Source organism: Vidua macroura, chromosome 23 (genome assembly GCF_024509145.1).
Source record: "Vidua macroura isolate BioBank_ID:100142 chromosome 23, ASM2450914v1, whole genome shotgun sequence".
NCBI classification, from domain to species: domain Eukaryota; kingdom Metazoa; phylum Chordata; class Aves; order Passeriformes; family Viduidae; genus Vidua; species Vidua macroura.
Genome location: NC_071593.1, coordinates 6,920,756 through 6,939,877, shown reverse-complemented (window position 1 = coordinate 6,939,877; position 19,122 = coordinate 6,920,756). Strand labels below are relative to the sequence as shown.

Genomic DNA, 19,122 nt, shown 5'->3' with positions numbered 1-19,122 from the left:
CCAGCTGTGGCTGCCCATCCCTGGAATTGCCCAAGGCCAGGTTGGACATGGAGGCTTGGAGCAGCCTGGGATAGTGGAGGGTGTCCCTGCCCATGGCGGGGGTGGCACTGTGAGCCCATCCCAACCTTTTACCGTTACACGATTCCACGAACAAGGCACGGCCACGGCGCAGTGCCCAAACCCAAGATGGCTCCTCCTCGGCCTCAGGTGCCCTACTCAAAGATGGCAGCCGCCGCGTCAAGCGCTGCGGCCTCCGCCCCTCCTCCCGCCCCTTGCCCCGGTGCGGGAAGCACCGGAGCCGCGGCAGGAGCAGGGACGGAACCGCCGCTTCCCCGAGGAGAAGGCGGAAAACCTCGGGAGAGCCATGAAACCACCGCAGCGCGGCAGCGGCGCGCGGTGAGCGCTCCCGCAGAAAGCTTGTCCCCTCCCGGCGGCCGTACCGCCGTTCCCGCCTAAACGCGGCGGCGGCGCCGGCCGTGAGGGGGCCCCGCGGCCATGAAGGCGCTGCGGCGGCTGAGCCGGCACCGCACCGCGCTGGGGCTCGGCGGGCTCTCGCTCTGCGCCGCCGTCCTGCTCTACCTCGCCAAGTGCACCTCCGAGGGGCTGCGCCCGCTGCCCGCGGCCCCCGCGCTCCCGCACAGCCAGCCCGGCCGGGGGGCCCGCGCCGCGCCGCCGGCCGGCCCTGAGGGCAGCGCCTTCGTGGCCGTGGTGGTGATGAGCGGCCCCAAGTACAGCGAGCGGCGCAGCATCATCCGCAGCACCTGGATGGCGGCGGCGCGGCAGGCGCCTCACGGCCGCGTCTGGAGCCGCTTCGTGGTGGGCACGGCGGGGCTGGGCGCCGAGGAGCTGCGGAGCCTGGAGCTGGAGCAGAGCCGCCACCGGGACCTGCTGCTGCTGCCGGAGCTGCGCGACTCCTACGAGAACCTCACGGCCAAGGTGCTGGCGACCTACGTGTGGCTGGATGCGCACCTGGACTTCCAGTTCGCCCTCAAGGCGGACGACGACACCTTCGTGCGCTTGGACGTGCTGGTGGAGGAGCTGAGGGCCAAGGAGCCGCGGCGCCTCTACTGGGGCTTCTTCTCGGGCCGCGGGCGGGTGAAATCCGGGGGGAAGTGGAAGGAGAGCGCCTGGCTGCTGTGTGATTATTACCTGCCCTACGCGCTGGGCGGCGGCTACGTGATCTCCGCCGACCTGGTGCGCTACCTGCGCCTCAGCAGGGACTACCTGAACCTGTGGCAGAGCGAGGACGTGTCCCTGGGCGTGTGGCTGGCGCCCATCGACGTGAAGAGAGTGCACGACCCCCGCTTCGACACCGAGTACAAATCGCGCGGCTGCAGCAACAAATACATCGTGACGCACAAGCAGAGCATCGAGGACATGCTGGAGAAGCACCAGACGCTGGCCAAGGAGGGGAAGCTCTGCAAGGAGGAGGTTAAACTCAGGCTTTCCTACATGTACGACTGGGCGGTGCCTCCCTCGCAGTGCTGCCAGAGGAAGGACGGCATCCCCTGAAAGGCTCGGGAAGAAGAAGCCTCGGGGATGGTGGACTCTGGTTGCTGTTACACGGGGGAGAATCCCGGGAAAATGGGCTCCTTGCCTCAGTTTCCCCCTCAGAACATTGGGGCCAAAAGGCTTTGGGATGCAGGCATGGCTGGATTTAGGGAAGAGCAGAATCCTGGAATCTCCCGCTCCATACCCAAGGACAAAGCTCCCAAATGCCAGCCTGGTGCTGTGGGTCCGTAATTCCAGCAGGACCGAGTGGGAAGAGGTGATCAAATGGAATTCTTGCCTCAGTTTCTCCCTCAGAACACTGGGAACAAATCGTTCCCCTCGGGCACTGATCCCAAAGGCTGTGGGATGCAGGCCTGGCTGGATTTAGGGAATTGCAGTTAATTGGAGTCAGGGGTTAATTACTCTGAAAAAGATTTTGCACGGCTCATCGTCACCCCGGGACTCCCTGAGAGCTGCTGACGTGGCATGGTTAAAGATGCTTAAAAAACAAAACAAACCAGGTGCCAGAGAGCGCAGGAAGAGGCCAAACGCCAGGACTGAAGGCAAATAAAAGGTGGCAAACCACAAAAAGTAGAGAAAAAAGTGGGGAGAGAAGTGGAATGAGAAGTTTGAACAGATCCTGAGCTTGATTTGCTCAAGGCCACGCTAAGTTTTGATGCTGATGAGACTGAAAAAAGGAGGCTGCTGTTTATTCCTTGGCAAGGAAATGCCAGCTTGGCACGGAGGGAAGAGCCCAAACTGGGACCAGATTATTCCAGAGGGTAGGAAAAGGGATCAGCTTTTCCTGGGATAGCTGCAGGGAGAGAATGGAATCATTAAATCTGTTCATTTGTCTTTTTTTTTTTTTGCCCTTTGAAAAGCAGTGTCCATAAATCACCTCCAGCCCCAAAGGGAGGTGGCTGAGTTTGGGCAGAAATTACATTTATTCTTATTTTGGGAGAAGATTTTTTTTTTTTATATTTTTATTTTTTTTATTTTTTATTTTTTTTTTAGCTTTGCAAATCCCCCAGGTGTTGTTTTGAGCTCATTTCCCTCCCAACACTCACTCAGGAACTCCCTGGCTGCCCCAAGACTTCAAATTTTGATTTATTTTTAATACAAACGAGCAAGAATTGATCAGTGGGAGTTCAAAAACCCCATTGGCCCATAGGTGGGGATTTAAAGTATAAAAGTGAAATTTGTGTAGTCAAGAGAAAACGGTTCCCCCCACCCCAAAAATTCAATTTGGAGAACTTTTATTTCTCTTTTCAGCACACTAAAAAAAAAAAAACCAAAAACCATTTAGGTGCTCAAAGCTGGGGGAATTCCCTCCTCCTCTCCAAAAATTCCTTGCAGAGGAACTAAAATTGAATTAATTATCAGTGACACATCCAAAATTGGGTTGTTTTTTTCCCTCAGATGTGATTTCTTTATCTCCAAACCTGGAATTCCAACATTTTTCCACTGGCTTGAGCCGTTTTTTACTTTGGAAATGTAAAAATTGCATTTTTTCAACGTCTTTTTGTGGGGTTTTTTTTGGTTTTTTGGTGTTTGTTGCACTCTGCACTTTCATTCCCATTCCCTTCCCAACTCTGGCTGGAAGAGACAAAAATTGAAAATGGCACAGGAAAATTGAAAATGGAAAAAATCCCAATTCCTCTTTCTTTTTTGCTCTGCAAAAATTAGGAATTTTAGCAATTAGGAATGCCAAAGGGATCAATTACATTGCAGTTTTATTTATTTTTTTGGTTATTCTTGTTTTAATTAATTAATTACTGAAGTTCAAAAATCCTCAGAAGACTTTTTTTATTTTGAAAATTTCAAAATAAATTTTCTTCCTAAAACAAAACTAAAACCCTGCAAAAACTCAATTATTTTAGCATGTTCAACTCGATTATTATAATTATTATTATAATTATTATTATAATGCATGCATAGGAATTACCAGGGAGTATTTTTTTCCCCAAAATATCCTCTTCCAAAGCAGGAATTTTCCAAGATGTCAGCAAATTCCACTTTTTTAAACATCCCATTTGCCATCTGAGCTTCATCGACGTCGTCTGTATCGTGATAAATTACCTGTAATGTGAATATTTATTTATAATTATATTTATTTCGAATTCTTGCCTCTGTGTTCTCTTTATTTTCCCAGAACAATTACAAATAAATCCATTTATTCCCAGTGTTTTATCCACCTTTATGCATTTTTCCCCAGGAAAATCACAAATAAATCCATTTATCCCCATCATAACTTCATTATTTTATCCCACTCAGCCTTTTTTTTTCCCCCAGAAAATGACAAATAAATCCATCCATTCCCATGTAAACATAAATTTTCCTATTATTTTATCCATCTCACCCTTTTTCCCCCAGGAAAATACCAAATAAATCCATTTATTCCCAGAATAACATCAAATTTCCCATTATTTTATCCACCTTTCCCCTTTATTTTCCCTGGAAAATTCCACCTGGGAAGCAAAATCAGCTGAGGATGAGGCCAAATAATTCTAAAGGGAATTTTTTTTTCCCCCTAATTTCCTTGGAATCTTTAATCCCCAGCATTCCAATATTTTTTAAATTGTTTTTCCTCCACATTTCAAACATTCCACGCTCAAAAAACAACTCAAAACTTCTCTCAAAAATGAAAATAATCGGATTTTTCCCCATAAATAACTGGGGATAACTTTGGGATTTTTGCTGTTGAAGCGAAGGGATCCTTTTGGAATTTATTCCCAGATTTTCCTGCCTGGCCCAGGCAGTCGCTAGATGTCACTGCAAGCCTTTGGAATTGTGAATTCCTTAAAAAAATTTTTAAAAAAAGGGAATTTAACTGTCCAAACCCTGGTATTTATGACTAAAATCAGGTGGCGGTCTCTGATTTTTAATAAAAAATAACTGGGGGAAAAGGGAAAGGAGTTTTCCCAATTAAAAAAAAATGGAATCCATGGAAAATTGATGTGGAAACCTAAAGAGAAACCTTTGGAAAAGCCCCTAAAATACAGGGAAAAAAATGGATAAAATTATTAAAATTGAATTAATTAAAAACATTCCGGGATTTTTTTTTTTTTTTAATATGGAACAACTCAACCCAAAATCCCGGTGTCCCCTTTAAATCACGAATTTTTGGGGTTTCCTCAGCTGAAAACTCCATGGATTTGAGCTGGGAAATTTCATTTTCCAAAGGAATTTCCCACAGGATTTCCATTCCCCGTCCTGTCCGTGTGGGAGTCCTGCTCCAATTTTTGGGGTGGATTAAAAACTCTGTAGGAATTAAAAATTCTCATTAAAAATTGCACTCCAGGAGCTTCCCAGGGGATTTTTTTTTTTTTTTCTGGGATTGGGAACTAATTCCTCTTTTCAACGGGAATATTCACCTGGATTAGATGCTGGGATTTGGGGGAAAATTAGAATTTTGTTACGTTTGAGGAATATTTCCTCATGGAAAACATGGAAAAACGTGGGAAAATGTGGAAAAATCTGGATGCTGACCCAAATTTTGAGGAAAATTCAGAAATCCAAAATTCCATAAATCCAAAGAGCTCTGGAGATGCCAAGGAATGTCCAGGAAGTTGGGAATGAGGCTGAAGAACCTCTAATCGTGGAAAAAAATGAGGAAAAATGAGGGAAAATCTGGATATTGATCCAAATTTTGAGGAAAACTCAGAGATCCACGATCCCAAAAATCCAAAGAGCTCTGGAATGTCCAGGAAGTTGGGAATGAGGCTGAAGAGCCTCTAATCATGGAAAAAAATGAGGAAGAAATGAGGAAAAATCCAGACACTGATCCAAATTTTGAGGGAAACAGAGAAATCCACAATTCCATAAATCCAAAGAGCTCTGGAGGTGCCAAGGAAGTTGGGATGAGGCTGAAGAGCCTGTAATTGTGGAAAAAATGAGGAAAAATCTGGACACTGCTCCAAATTTTGAGGAAAACTCAGAAATCCACGATCCCAGAAATCCAAAGAGCTCTGGGATGTCCAGGAAGTTGGGAATGAGGCTGAAGAACCTCTAATCGTGGAAAAAATGAGGAAAAATCTGGATATCGATCCAAATTTTGAGGAAAACTCAGAAATCCAGGATCCCACAGATCCAAAGAGCTCTGGAGGTGCCAAGGAAGTTGGGATGAGGCTGAAGAGCCTGTAATTGTGGGAAAAATGAGGAAAAAATCTGGATATCGATCCAAATTTTGAGGAAAACTCAGAAATCCACGATCCCACAGATCCAAAGAGTTCTGGAGGTGCCAAGGAAGTTGGGATGAGGCTGAAGAGCCTGTAATTGTGGAAAAAAAATGAGGAAAAATCCAGACACTGCTCCAAATTTTGAGGAAAATGGAGAAATCCACGATCCCAGAAATCCAAAGAGCTCTGGAGATGCCAAGGAATGTCCAGGAAGTTGGGATGAGGCTGAAGAGCCTCTAATCATGGAAAAAATGAGGAAAAATCTGGACACTGATCCAAATTTTGAGGAAAACTCAGAAATCCACGATCCCAGAAACCCAAAGAGCTCTGGGATGTCCAGGAAGTTGGGATGAGGCTGAAGAACCTGTAATCGTGGGAAAAAATGAGGAAAAAATCTGGATACCGATCCAAATTTTGAGGAAAACTCAGAAATCCACGATCCCAGAAATCCAAAGAGCTCTGGAATGTCCAGGAAGTTGGGAATGAGGCTGAAGAGCCTCTAATCATGGAAAAAAATGAGGAAAAATCTGGACACTGCTCCAAATTTTGAGGAAAACTCAGAAATCCACGATCCCAGAAACCCAAAGAGCTCTGGGATGTCCCGGCAGCTGGGAAGGAACGTCCCCTCGTGGAAAAGCACAATTCCCACTTTCTGGCGGTCCCCATCCATCCCTGCTTCCCTCGACAGCCCAGATCCCGGGAATGTGAGCCCTGTTCATTTCCCACTGGCCAGCGGAGCGGCTCCCTCGGAGCGCGGCGTCCACGCGGAGCACAAAGGGCTTGCCTCGGTGGCCAAGGAGGCCAGTGGCTCCTGGCCAGGATCAGGGATGGTGTGGCCAGCAGGAGCAGGGAGCTCATTCTGCCCCTGTGCTCGGCGCTGCTGAGGTCCCACCTCGAGTGCCGTGTCCAGCTCGGGCCCCTCAGGTTGGGAAGGACGTTGGGATGCTCGAGCGCGTCCAGAGGAGACGGGGCTGGGAACACAAACCTGTGAGGAACGTTTGGAGGAGCTGGGGTGGTTCAGCCTGGAGAAGAGGAGGCTCAGGGGTGACCTCGTTGCTCTCCACAGCTCCCTGAAGGGAGGTGCAGACAGGTGGGGTCGGTCTCTTCCACCGGGCAGCACTGACAGAACAAGGGGACACAGCCTTGAGCTACGTCAGGGAAGGTACAGGTTGGATATTAGGAAAAAAATTTTCATGGAAAGAATAATAAAGCACTGGAATTGTCTTCCCAGGGAGGTGGTGGAGTCACCATCTCTGGATGTGTTTAAAAAAGGCTGGACACGGCACTTGGTGCTACAGTTGAGGTGTCGGGGCATGGGTTGGACTCGATGATCTTAGAGGTCTCTTCCAACCCCATGATTCTGGGATTCTGGGATTCCGTGATTCCATGATTCTGGGATTCCCTGATTCTGTGATTCCCTGATTCTGGGATTCTGGGATTCTGTGATTCCCTGATTCTGTGATTCCCTGATTCTGGGATTCTGGGATTCTGTGATTCCCTGATTCTGTGATTCCCTGATTCTGGGATTCTGGGATTCTGTGATTCCCTGATTCTGTGATTCCCTGATTCTGGGATTCTGTGATTCCCTGATTCTGGGATTCCCTGATTCTGGGATTCTGGGATTCTGGGATTCTGGGATTTCGTGATTCTGGGATTCCCTGATTCTGGGATTCTGGGATTCCCTGATTCTGGGATTCTGGGATTCCCTGATTCTAGGATTCCCTGATTCTGGGATTCTGGGATTCTGGGATTCCCTGATTCTGTGATTCTGGGATTCTGTGATTCTGTGATTCCGTGATTCCCTGATTCTGGGATTCTGGGATTCTGGGATTCCCTGGTTCTGGGATTCTGGGATTCTGGGATTCTGGGATTCCCTGATTCTGTGATTCTGGGATTCTGGGATTCCGTGATTCTGTGATTCTGGGATTCCCTGATTCTGTGATTCCGTGATTCCCTGATTCTGGGATTCTGGGATTCTGTGATTCCCTGATTCTGGGATTCCCTGATTCTGGGATTCTGGGATTCTGGGATTCTGTGAAAAGGAGTGAATTCCCCATTTCTGAACGGAAGGAAAACGTCCTCGCTGCCGGTGATCGATGGATTTGGGGTGGTGCCAAAGGGCTTGGAATCATCACAGCACAAACCACTGGAAAAAAACCATTTATCCACAGCTGCTGCTGCCCGGGACAATTCCAAATATTTACTTTAGGTGTTGATTTTAGGGAAGGACCCGAGCCAGGATTATGGATCTGGATCTGCCAAAATCCCGACACTCGGGGTGCCAGGAGCTGGGATTTGGGGCCAGCCCTTCTGGTTTTATCTTGGGTCATTATTTCTCCTCCTTTCCATGCCCTGATCCCACAAAAATCAGCCTTGGGAATGTGCTGGGCTGGGTCCAGGCCGGATCCATGGCTTTGCTAAGCTCAAACCCCAGGCTGGGATTAATTTTGGAGGTTTTTTTTTGCAGCTTCCTGGGTGATTTTTTTTTTTTTCCCCTGCTGGGATTTGCAGCTCCTCAGAGTCCCGGAGCTCTTGCAGATCCTGCTGTCCCTTCCCAAATCCCGCTGCGAAAAACGTCGGGAGAATCTTCAGGATTTTCCCCAGTTTGAGGTGCTGTGCACAACAACTTGGAGAAATTTTAATTATCCTGCTTTTCTTTCTCATTCCCTCCAGTTCCATGGGGATTCTATTCCTCAGGTTTTTGGGATGGTGATCCATGGGATTTGGGGATGGTGATCCAGGGGTTTTTGGGATGGTGATCCACAGGATTTTGGGATGGTGAGCCACAGTTTTCTGGGATGGTGATCCATGGGATTTGGGGATGGTGATCCAGGGGTTTTTGGGATGGTGATCCTCAGGATTTTGGGATGGTGAGCCACAGTTTTTTGGGATGGTGATCCTCAGGATTTGGGGACAGTGATCCATGGGTTTTTTGGGATGGTGATCCTCAGGTTTTTGGGATGGTGAGCCACAGTTTTTTGGGATGGTGATACTCAGGTTTTTGGGATGATGATCCACAGGATTTTGGGATGGTGATCCCTGGGTTTTTGGGATGGTGATCCATGGGGTTTTTGGGATGGTGATCCACAGGATTTTGGGATGGTGATCCAGGGGTTCTTGGGACACTTCCAGGGATGGGGACTCCACTGGACAGCCCATTCCAGTGGCTGGGCACCTTTTCAGGGAGGAAATATTCCCAAATATCCAACCTAATCCTGGCCTGGTGCTGTGGATCCATAATTCCAAGGGAACTGAGTGGGAAGAGCTGCTAAAATGGAAATCTTGCCTCAGTTTCTCCCTCAGAACACTGGAAACAAATCGTTCCCCTCAGGCACCAACCCCAAAGGCTTTGGGATGCAGGCCTGGCTGGATTTCTGGAATCTCCCATTCCAAATCCATGGATAAACTTCCCAAATCACAGCCTGGTGCTGTAGATCCCTAATTCCAAAGGAACTGGCTGGGAAGAGATGATAAAATGGAAATTTTGCCTCAGTTTCTCCCTCAGAACATTGGGAACAAATCATTTCCCTCAGGCACCGACCCCAAAGGCTTTGGGATGCAGGCCTGGCTGGATTTCGGGAATTCTGCTTATCTCCCACTTTATGAAATGCCAGTGTGGCTCCTGGAGAGCTCCGCGGCCGTGGCTGGGAGGTTTCTGAGGACAGGGAGCGGGATAAGAAAACAATAACCGGGATCCGATTTCCGCGGAGCCGCGGGAGGAGATAATTGGAGTCTCCAAGAGCTGCTGATAAGATCAGCCTCGGTTGCTATTTTCAGGCTCAGACAGCAGGGCTGGAGACACCGAAATAAATCCTAAAACCTGAGCTGCAGGCTCCCAAGGAGTTCTGTCTCCAAGGAAATCCATAAATATTCCAAGGTGTGGGATACCGGGATTGGCCTGGCCTGGTTTTCCTTGGGGGCGCCTCAGGGGAAGGACTGAGGGGAAAAGGAGGAATTAAGGGGGAAAAATGACTTCTTTTAATTTCAAGAGGGAATTTAAAAAGCTGCAATTCTTGCTGGGAAAGAGGCAGGGAATAAACAGAGCCGGGGACGGGAGGCTGGAAAAGGAATTCCTGAGTGGAGTCAGCACCTCCTGATCCTGGCAGTGGCTCCAGCTGGGACCTCAGGCATCACCTGGATGAAGAGAAAATAAACCTGGATTAGAAAACGTGGAGAGGGACTAAATCCAAGCTCAGGCCCTTCCCTAATTCCCTCATTCCAGGATTCTGAATGTCCCAGTGTCCCCAGTCCTGGAACCATCCCTGATTTCCCTCATGGGGAACACGCAGCCCCTTCCCTGCTTTGGACAATGGGTGGGATTTTGGGGTGTCCCAGGTGGGATTTTGGGGTATCCAAGGTGGGATTTTGGGGTTGTCCCAGGTGGGATTTTGGGCTGACCCAGGTGAGATTTTGGGGTATCTAAGGTGGGATTTTGGGCTGTCCCAGGTGGGATTTTGGGGCATCCCAGGTGAGATTTTGGGGCATCCAAGGTGGGATTTTGGGCTGTTCCAGGTGGGATTTTGGGCTGACCCAGGTGAGATTTTGGGGTATCTCATGTGGGATTTTGGGCTGTTCCAGGTGAGATTTTGGGGTATCTAAGGTGGGATTTTGGGCTGACCCAGGTGAGATTTTGGGGTATCTAAGGTGGGATTTTGGGCTGTCCCAGGTGAGATTTTGGGGCATCCCAGGTGGGATTTTGGGATGCCCTGCAGTGCCAGGATGGGATTCAAGGATCCCACAGCTCCTCCCAGCTCAGAATATTCCCCATTCCTTGACCTGTCCTCGCAAATGGGGTGAAAATTCCAGGAAAACATCCCCAATCCTTGGATGTTCCCCGATTTCCCTCCTGCCCCAGCACGGGGTGATCCCCTGATTTCCCCAGAGCCCCTTCCCCGCAATCAGGGAGTGTTTATCCCACCACTTCCCTTTCCATGGGAGCTTTTCCATGGCTTTTCCATGCTTTGCAGACCTCAAACATCTCATTTCCCTTGGGCTCTGTCCGTGAAATGGGCTGGAACAGCCGCTCGTAAACAACTGCATCAGCAGAGGCTGATTTAAAACCCAGGAATTTCTATTTTTTTCCCCCCCTCGTCCTTTTTTAACGCTTTAAATCCAACATTTTTCCACAGCTTTGCTCCTTCCCCTCTCTGGCTTTGCAGAGCAGGAAAGGGAAGGTGAGGAAAATATGAAATTCGGGATGGAAATGGGGATGAAATGATCCTTAAAAGATTTTTTGGATCACCTGGCAGTGCCGGGAGGATCCTGCCCTGGTTGTGAACGGGGGATCCAGGTTAAGTGGAAATAGGAGGAATTTTTTTTCTTCCCCCCCCCCGTCCTTTTTTAACGCTTTAAATCCAACATTTTTCCACAGCTTTGCTCCTTCCCCTCTCTGGCTTTGCAGAGCAGGAAAGGGAAGGTGAGGAAAACGTGAAATTCAGGATGGAAATGGGGATGAAATGATCCTTAAAAGGTTTTTGGGATCACCTGGCAGTGCCGGGAGGATCCTGCCCTGGTTGTGAACGGGGGATCCAGGTTAAACGGAAACAGGAGGAATTTTTTTTCCCCTGTTTTTTCCTTTTTCTGGGCAAATCCAGAACAATCCAGGGAAAGGAGCTTAGGCAAGGAGAATTTCATTGTAGCTGCCCTGGGGAACAGCAGCACCCAGGTGGTTCGTGGCTGGATTTGAGGAACCTAAAGGGCTTTTCCAACCTTTGATTCCCAAATTTGGCACGGATTGGGACCCTCAAGAGCACAGCCAGGAACCCACCTGGATTTCCAGCCGGAACTGGGGAGAATTTTAACATTCCTGTGCTTCCCTTTGGACATTTTGGGACTCAAAACTACCTGTCAGAGCTTTTTTCCTCTCATTCCCACAAGGAAGTGGGAATTCAGAGGGAAAATCCTGTGTTTGGGGGCTTGGGCAGGATAAGGAGTACGAATGGATGAATTCCTTATATTATATTAATATAAAAATTTTTGCTGGGTTCGAGTTCAGATCCAGCCTCTTCTCCTTTGCTGTTTGCAAGCCAGAGTCCCAAAATTCCATTTTTCCGTCCCTCCGAGACGGGGGATTCGGGCTGGGGAAGTGGATTTTACCTCACATTTATCCACATCATCCCTAAAACCATCTCTGCAGCATCCTCCTCCCGCTGCCTCCCTCCCTCCGGGAGCGACTTGGGGAATGTTGGAGAGCGACCAGCTAATTGTCACTAATTGTGAATTGCACTAATTGGGATATTTGGGATATTTAATCCCTGCTGCTGAAACCATCCCGGGCTGCTTCATCAAAGGCCCCAGTGTCACAGACACAGAGGAGTTTTTCATGCCAGGGGCTGCTGCGGGTGATGGCTCCAGCCTGGCTGGAGGGAGAAGCTGTTATTAGGGAATTAAAGCGGCGCGGACGCCGTTCCAGCAGGGCTCCGTCCAACCCACGCGGCGCTGGCAGCCGGGAATTGCATCCCGGGGGGAGCGTTCGGCATTCCCGGGGAACGGGGACAGGGAGCAGGGGCTCAGCCTGGAGCCTCGCGGGGCTGGGGACCCCGGAATTGCTGCGCCCGGAGCCTTCGCAGCAGGGATCGGAGCGCGCAGTCGCTGGGGAAAGGGGCTGTGATCCACTGGGAAATGGGCTGTGATCCATTGGGGAAAGGGGCTGTGATCCACTGGGGAATGGGCTGTGATCCGCTGGGAAATGGAGCTGTGATCCACTGGGGAAAGGGCTGTGATCCGCTGGGAAATGGGCTGTGATCCGCTGGGAAATGGGCTGTGATCCATTGGGGAAAGGGCTGTGATCCGCTGGGAAATGGGCTGTGATCCACTGGGAAATGGAGCTGTGATCCATTGGGAAAAGGGCTATGATCCATTGGGAAATTGAGCTGTGATCCGCTGGGAAATGGGCTGTGATCCACTGGGAAATGGGGCAGTGATCCATTGGGAAATGGGCTGTGATCCACTGGGGAATGGGCTGTGATCCGCTGGGAAATGGGCTGTGATCCGCTGGGAAAGGGGCTGTGATCCATTGGGAAATGGGGCTGTGATCCACTGGGAAAAGGGCTGTGATCCATTGGGGAAAGGGCTGTGATCCACTGGGAAAGGGGCTGTGATCCATTGGGAAATGGGGCTGTGATCCATTGGGAAATGGGGCTGTGATCCACTGGGAAATGGGCTGTGATCCACTGGGGAAAGGGCTGTGATCCGCTGGGAAATGGGCTGTGATCCGCTGGGAAATGGGCTGTGATCCACTGGGAAATGGGCTGTGATCCACTGGGGAATGGGCTGTGATCCACTGGGAAATGGGCTGTGATCCATTGGGAAATTGAGCTGTGATCCACTGGGAAATGGAGCTGTGATCCATTGGGAAATGGAGCTGTGATCCACTGGGAAATGGAACTGTGATCCACTGGGAAATGGGCTGTGATCCACTGGGAAATGGAGCTGTGATCCATTGGGAAAAGGGGCTGTGATCCACTAGGAAATGGAGCTGTGATCCACTGGGACATGGAGCTGTGATCCACTGGGAAATGGGGCTGTGATCCACTGGGGAATGGAGCTGTGATCCACTGGGAAAGGGGCTGTGATCCATTGGGAAATGGAGCTGTGATCCACTGGGAAATGGAGCTGTGATCCACTGGGGAAAGGGGCTGTGATCCATTGGGAGAAAGCTCCATGATCCCTTATGAGAAAGCTTCACAATCCATTGGGAAAATGATCCATGATCCATTCCATGATCCGTTGGGAAAAGGCTCCATAATCCCATAGGAAAAGTCTCTGTGATCCATTGGGAGAAGTCTCCCTGATCCCATAGGAAAAGGATCCATGATCCATACCATGATCCGTTAGGAAAAAGCTCCATGATCCATTGGGAAAAGGTTCCTTGATCCATTGGGATAAATCTCCACAATTCATTGGGAAAAGGCTCCAGGATCCCATAGGAAAAGGCTCCAAGATCCATTGGGAAAGGCTCCAGGATCCTTTGGGAAAGGTTCCATGATCCCATTGGGAAAGGCTCCAGGATCCTTTGGGAAAAGGCTCCAAGATCCTTTGGGAAAGGTTCCATGATCCCATTGGGAAAGGCTCCAGGATCCATTGGGAAAAGGCTCCAAGATCCTTTGGGAAAGGTTCCATGATCCCATAGGAAAATGCTCCAAGATCCTTTGGGAAAGGCAGTCAGTCCCAGGGGTGGCACTTCCCTCTTGCATCTGGGATTTGGGATTTGGGATAAGGGAGTTTTGGGGATTTTGCCTGCGTAAGACGAACATCCCAAGGCTGGGAACGTCTGGAAGGCTCTGATCAGTGGGAACATTGCACAGATTCCAAGGAATTCTGTGGAATTCTGTCACTTTTCCTCCCTTTCTCTGTTTTTTTTTTGGGGGGGGGGTGGGGATTTTAGGGAATTTTATTTCCGAGCGGAACAGGAATTTTATATTTATTGTTCTTTCTGGGATTTCAGGATGTGATCCCACAGGATCCCAACACAGTTCCAGGTGGGAATGAGGGAATGAAGGATTGGGAGAATGAGGGATTCAGGGAATGAGGGAATGAGGGATTCAGGGAATGAGGGATTCAGGGATTCAGGGATTCAGGGAATGAGGGATTCAGGGAATGAAGGATTCAGGGATTCAGGGAATGAAGTAATGAGGGAATGAGGGATTCAGGGAATGAGGGATTCAGGGAATAAAGGATTCAGAGATTCAGGGAATGAAGTAATGAGTGATTCAGGGATTGAGGGATTCAGGGATTCAGGGAATGAGGGATTCAGGGAATAAGGGAAAGATTTGCAGCAGAAAAATCCCCAAATCCACTTTAGGACAATGGCAGGTCCTGGATTCCCTGGTGGATCCCAAGGCAGGGATTTAAATCCCCCCTGGACACTTTAAATCCCCCCTGGACACTTTAAATCCCTCCTGGACACTTTTCCAAGGATTCTCAGCCGCTTCCCTGAGGCAGGGAAGGAGGAAGCCTGGAATTCCACCCCTTTGGGGACTGCAGGAGCGATCCCACAGCATCCCAGCACAATTCCAGCCTCCTCCCAGCAGGGAACGAGGGAACGAGGGCAAGATGAATCCCAAATCCACCTTCATTCCCTGGGGAGCGCCGAGCAGGGATCTGCAGCCCTGAACAGGAACCTCCAGACAAAATAAACACCCGGCAGGGAATATTTATTTTAGGCACATTCCAGACTCTCCCTTTCTGGCAGTTTCCACTTCTCCTGGAATTCCACTTGACAGATCCCTCCATCTCCCTGCCCTGGGAGCTCCGGCTCCTTCCCCAGGGGGAATTTTTCCCCTCGGGGTTTGCACACGCACGGGGATATTTGGGAGGATTTGGGAATCCACACCTGGATTTTGTGCGGATCCACCCCCGCGGGACAGGGGGAGCTGGGAGCGGATTTGGGAGCGCATCCCGGCCTTGCCCTGGGGTGGGAATGGTTAAAACCGAGGGGGAAAAACATCCCCAAAAGGGGACTTTGAATTAAAAATGGATTTGTGAGGTGCAGAGGGAATATTTGGGCTTGGTGAGGGAAAGGGGAAAGGGAAAGGGAAAGGGAAAGGAAAAGGAAAAGGAAAAGGAAAAGGAAAAGGAAAAGGAAAAGGAAAAGGAAAAGGAAAAGGAAAAGGAAAAGGAAAAGGAAAAGGAAAAGGAAAAGGAAAAGGGAAAGGGAAAGGGAAAGGGAAAGGGAATCCCCACAATTTTACCCCCAGCTCCTCCTGCTCCCCCCGTATCTCCTCCCCAGCACCAAAACACTCCCAAATCCCAATTTGACCGTTCCCAGTCCCAGTCTGACCATTCCCAGTCCCAGTCTGACCATTCCCAATCCCAGTCTGGCTATTCCCAGTCCCAGTCTGACCATTCCCAGTCCCAGTCTGACCATTCCCAGTCCCAGTCTGGCCATTCCCAGTCCCAGTTTGGCCATTCCCAGTCCCAGTCTGACCATTCCCAGTCCCAGTTTGGCCATTCCCAATCCCAGTTTGACCATTCCCAGTCCCAGTTTGACCATTCCCAGTCCCAGTCTGACCATTCCCAGTCCCAGTTTGGCCATTCCCAATCTCAGTCTGACCATTCCCAGTCCCAGTTTGGCCATTCCCAATCCCAGTCTGACCACTCCCAATCCCAATTTGACCATTCCCAGTCCCAGTTTGGCCATTCCCAATCCCAGTCTGACCATTCCCAGTCCCAGTTTGGCCATTCCCAATCCCAGTCTGACCATTCCTAGTCCCAGTTTGGCCATTCCCAGTCCCAGTTTGGCCATTCCCAGTCCCAGTTTGGCCGTGGCCCATCCCGGGTGGGCGATCAAAGGGCTGGGCCGGGCTCCAGGCAGGAATTTCCAGCCGGGATGGAGCCAGACACGTTTACATTCCTGGAGCTGGAGTCAAACCCAAAATCCTTCCCAAGATTTGCAGCCTCTGCTCTCCCCCACCTTCCCTTTCCAAAGGAAAAAAAAAAACCCTGGAAGTTTGGAAAAGTGGAGGGTTTATCCCTGGTTTTTTGCTGGGATTTTTTTTTTTTTTTTCCTCCCACCCCTGCTCACAAGGTTTGATCCTCAAAAAAAAATTGGGAATTTTTGCTGGGAAAGAAAAATCTGGGGGAAAGGGAAAAGCTTCCAGAGAGGCGCTGAAAGGAGAATTCCAGGGAGATGAAACTCACTGGGAATTCTTGGGGTTGACAGGAGGGGAAAAGGAGGGAAAAAGGAGGTGAAAGGAGGGGAAAAAGAGAAAAAAAAGGAGGGGGGAAAGAGGGAAAAGTAGGAAAAAAGGAGGGAAAAAAGGAGGGGGAAAGGAGGAAAAAGAGGGAAAAAAGGAGGAACAAAGGAGAAAAACAGAGGGAAAAGAAGGGAAAAAGGAGGGGAAAAGGAGGGAAAAAAGGAGGGAAAAGGAGGGGGAAAAAGGAGGAATAAAAGAGGAAAAAAGGAGGAAAAAGGAGGAGGGAAAGAAGGAAAAATGAGGAAAAGGAGGGGAAAAGCAGGGAAAAAGCAGGGAAAAGGAGGGAAAAGAGGAAAAATGGAGGGAAAAAGGAGGGGAAAGGAGGGAAAGAGGAGGAAAAAGTGAGGGAAAATGAGGAAAAAAGAAGGAAAAGGGAGGGGAAAAGGAGGGAAAAAAGGAGGGGAAAGGAGGGGAAAAAGGAGGAATAAAAGAGGAAAAAAGGAGGAAAAAAAAGGAGGAAAGAAGGAGGGAAAAAGATGAAAAAAGGAGGGAAAAAAAGAGGAAAAAAGAGGGAAAAAGGAGGGAAAAAGGAGGAATAAAAGAGGAAAAAAGCAGGGAAAAAAGGAGGAATAAGAGAGGGAATGCCGGCTCCAGCCCATCCCCCGGGAGCCGCGGGCAGGGATGATTCCCTGGCGCCTGCGGGGAATTCCAGCCGTTCCCAGAGAAAATTGGGATTATTTCACTGCTGGCTCCGTGCCCGGGCTGGCGGCCTTTGGTGAAATGATGGAAAAAAAGGAGGAGATTCCCAAAAGTTTCTCAAATCTGCGGTTCCCGAGGTTTGGGTTTGTCCCGGGGAGCGGCTCCTGCAGCGGGGAGGGAAGGGATGGAATCGGAATGGCCAAAATTCACCGGGATCGGGACGCAGAGGACTCCAAACTGCCCCAAATCCGCTCAGAAAAATCCAAATTCCCAGAAAATCCACACAGGAAAATCCAAACTGCCCCAAATCCGCTCAGAAAAATCCAAATTCCCAGAAAATCCACACAGGAAAATCCAAACTGCCCCAAATCCGCTCAGAAAAATCCAAATTCCCCCAAAATTCACACAGGAAACTCCAAACTGCCCCAAATCCGCTCAGAAAAATCCAAATTCCCAGAAAATCCACACAGGAAAATCCAAACTGCCCCAAATCCGCTCAGAAAAATCCAAATTCCCCCAAAATTCACACAGGAAAATCCAAACTGCCCCAAATCCGCTCAGAAAAATCCAAATTCCCACAAAATTCACACAGGAAAATCAAAACTGCCCCAAATCCGCTCAGAAAACTCCAAACTGCCCCAAATCCGCTCAGAAAAATCCAAATTCCCAGAAAATCCACACAGGAAAATCCAAACTGACCCAAATCCACACAGGAAAATCCAAACTGCCCCAAAATTCACACAGGAAAATCCTAATTCCCCCAAAATTCACACAGGAAAATCCGAACTGCCCCAAAATTCACACAGGAAAATCCAAACTGCCCCAAAATTCACCTGGAATGGGATGCAGAGAACTCCAAACTGCCCCAAATCCGCTCAGAAAAATCCAAATTCCCCCAAAATTCACACAGGAAAATCGAAACTGACCCAAATCCGCTCAGAAAACTCCAAATTCCCACAAAATTCACACAGGAAAATCCAAACTGACCCAAAATTCACAGAGAAAAATCCAAACTGCCCCAAAATTCACACAGGAAAATCCAAATTCCCACAAAATTCACACAGGAAAATCCAAACTGCCCCAAATCCACTCAGAAAAATCCAAATTCCCCCAACATCCACCCGAATTTGGGTGTCTGGAAGTGCCAGGAGCAGAATTTTCCATGGATCTCTGCCAGTGCCAAACCGAGGGAGAAATGTGGGAGAAATTTGGGATAAATGTGGGAGAAATTTGGGATAAATGTGAGATAAATGTGGGATAAATGTGAGATAAACGTGGGAGAAATGTGGGATAAACATGAGATAAACGTGGGAGAAATGTGGGATAAATGTGAGATAAATGTGAGATAAATGTGAGATAAATGTGGGATAAACGAGATAAATGTGAGAGAAATGTGGGATAAATGTGGGATAAATGTGGGATAAATGTGGGATAAATGTGGGATAAACGTGGGATAAATTTGGGATAAATTTGGGATAAATGTGGGATTCCACTCTGGAATTGTGTCCCAGTTTTTGGGGCCAGAATGAAAAAAAAAAATCCCCAAACATCCCAGGGAATGGCCCCGCTCAGATTTTCATTTTTCACTTTTCCTTTCCTGTTTTTTCCCATCTTTCCATGTTTTTTTTTGTTTTGTTTTGTTTTGTTTTTTGGGGGTTTTTGGGGTTTTTGGGGGGGTTTTTTTTGGGAATCCAATATCCCGTGACCGCCCCTCACCTCCCGTCCCCTCCTGCTCCCGCTCTGCAGATCAAAGCCACGAAAGAAATCAAAAACCTGGGAGGAAAAGAAAACAGCTGGAAAAAAAAAAGAAAAAAAAGGGGGAAAAAAGGGAATTTTGGGAGAATTCCTGCACTTCTGAGGGCCCCACACAGCTCCAACCCCAAATTCCCTGGAAAATCTCCCTGAGTGAGCAACGCCTCGGGTTTGGGATGAAAGGGATGGTTTTGGGATGAATGGGATGATTTGGGGATGAAAGGGATGATTTGGGGATGAAAGGGATGATTTTGGGATGAAAGGGATGGTTTTGGGATGAATGGGATGATTTTGGGATGAATGGGATGATTTGGGAATAAAGGGATTGTTTTGGGATGAATGGGATGATTTGGGGATGAAAGGGA

The 19,122-nt window shown here is 48.9% G+C and overlaps 1 protein-coding gene across 1 annotated transcript; it reads left to right on the top strand.

Annotated features, from left to right (window-relative positions):
- Positions 1-242: 242 nt before the first annotated feature.
- B3GALT6 (beta-1,3-galactosyltransferase 6) lies at positions 243-3,674 on the top strand. The gene has a single exon (XM_053997499.1). It carries the CDS (start codon positions 496-498, stop codon positions 1,510-1,512), a length of 1,017 nt encoding a protein of 338 aa, XP_053853474.1. The 5' UTR covers positions 243-495; the 3' UTR covers positions 1,513-3,674.
- Positions 3,675-19,122: the final 15,448 nt, after the last annotated feature.

Excerpts from the sequence above, each read along its gene's own strand:
- B3GALT6 (XM_053997499.1), top strand. The coding sequence starts at position 496 with ATGAAGGCGCTGCGGCGGCTGAGCCGGCACCGCACCGCGCTGGGGCTC.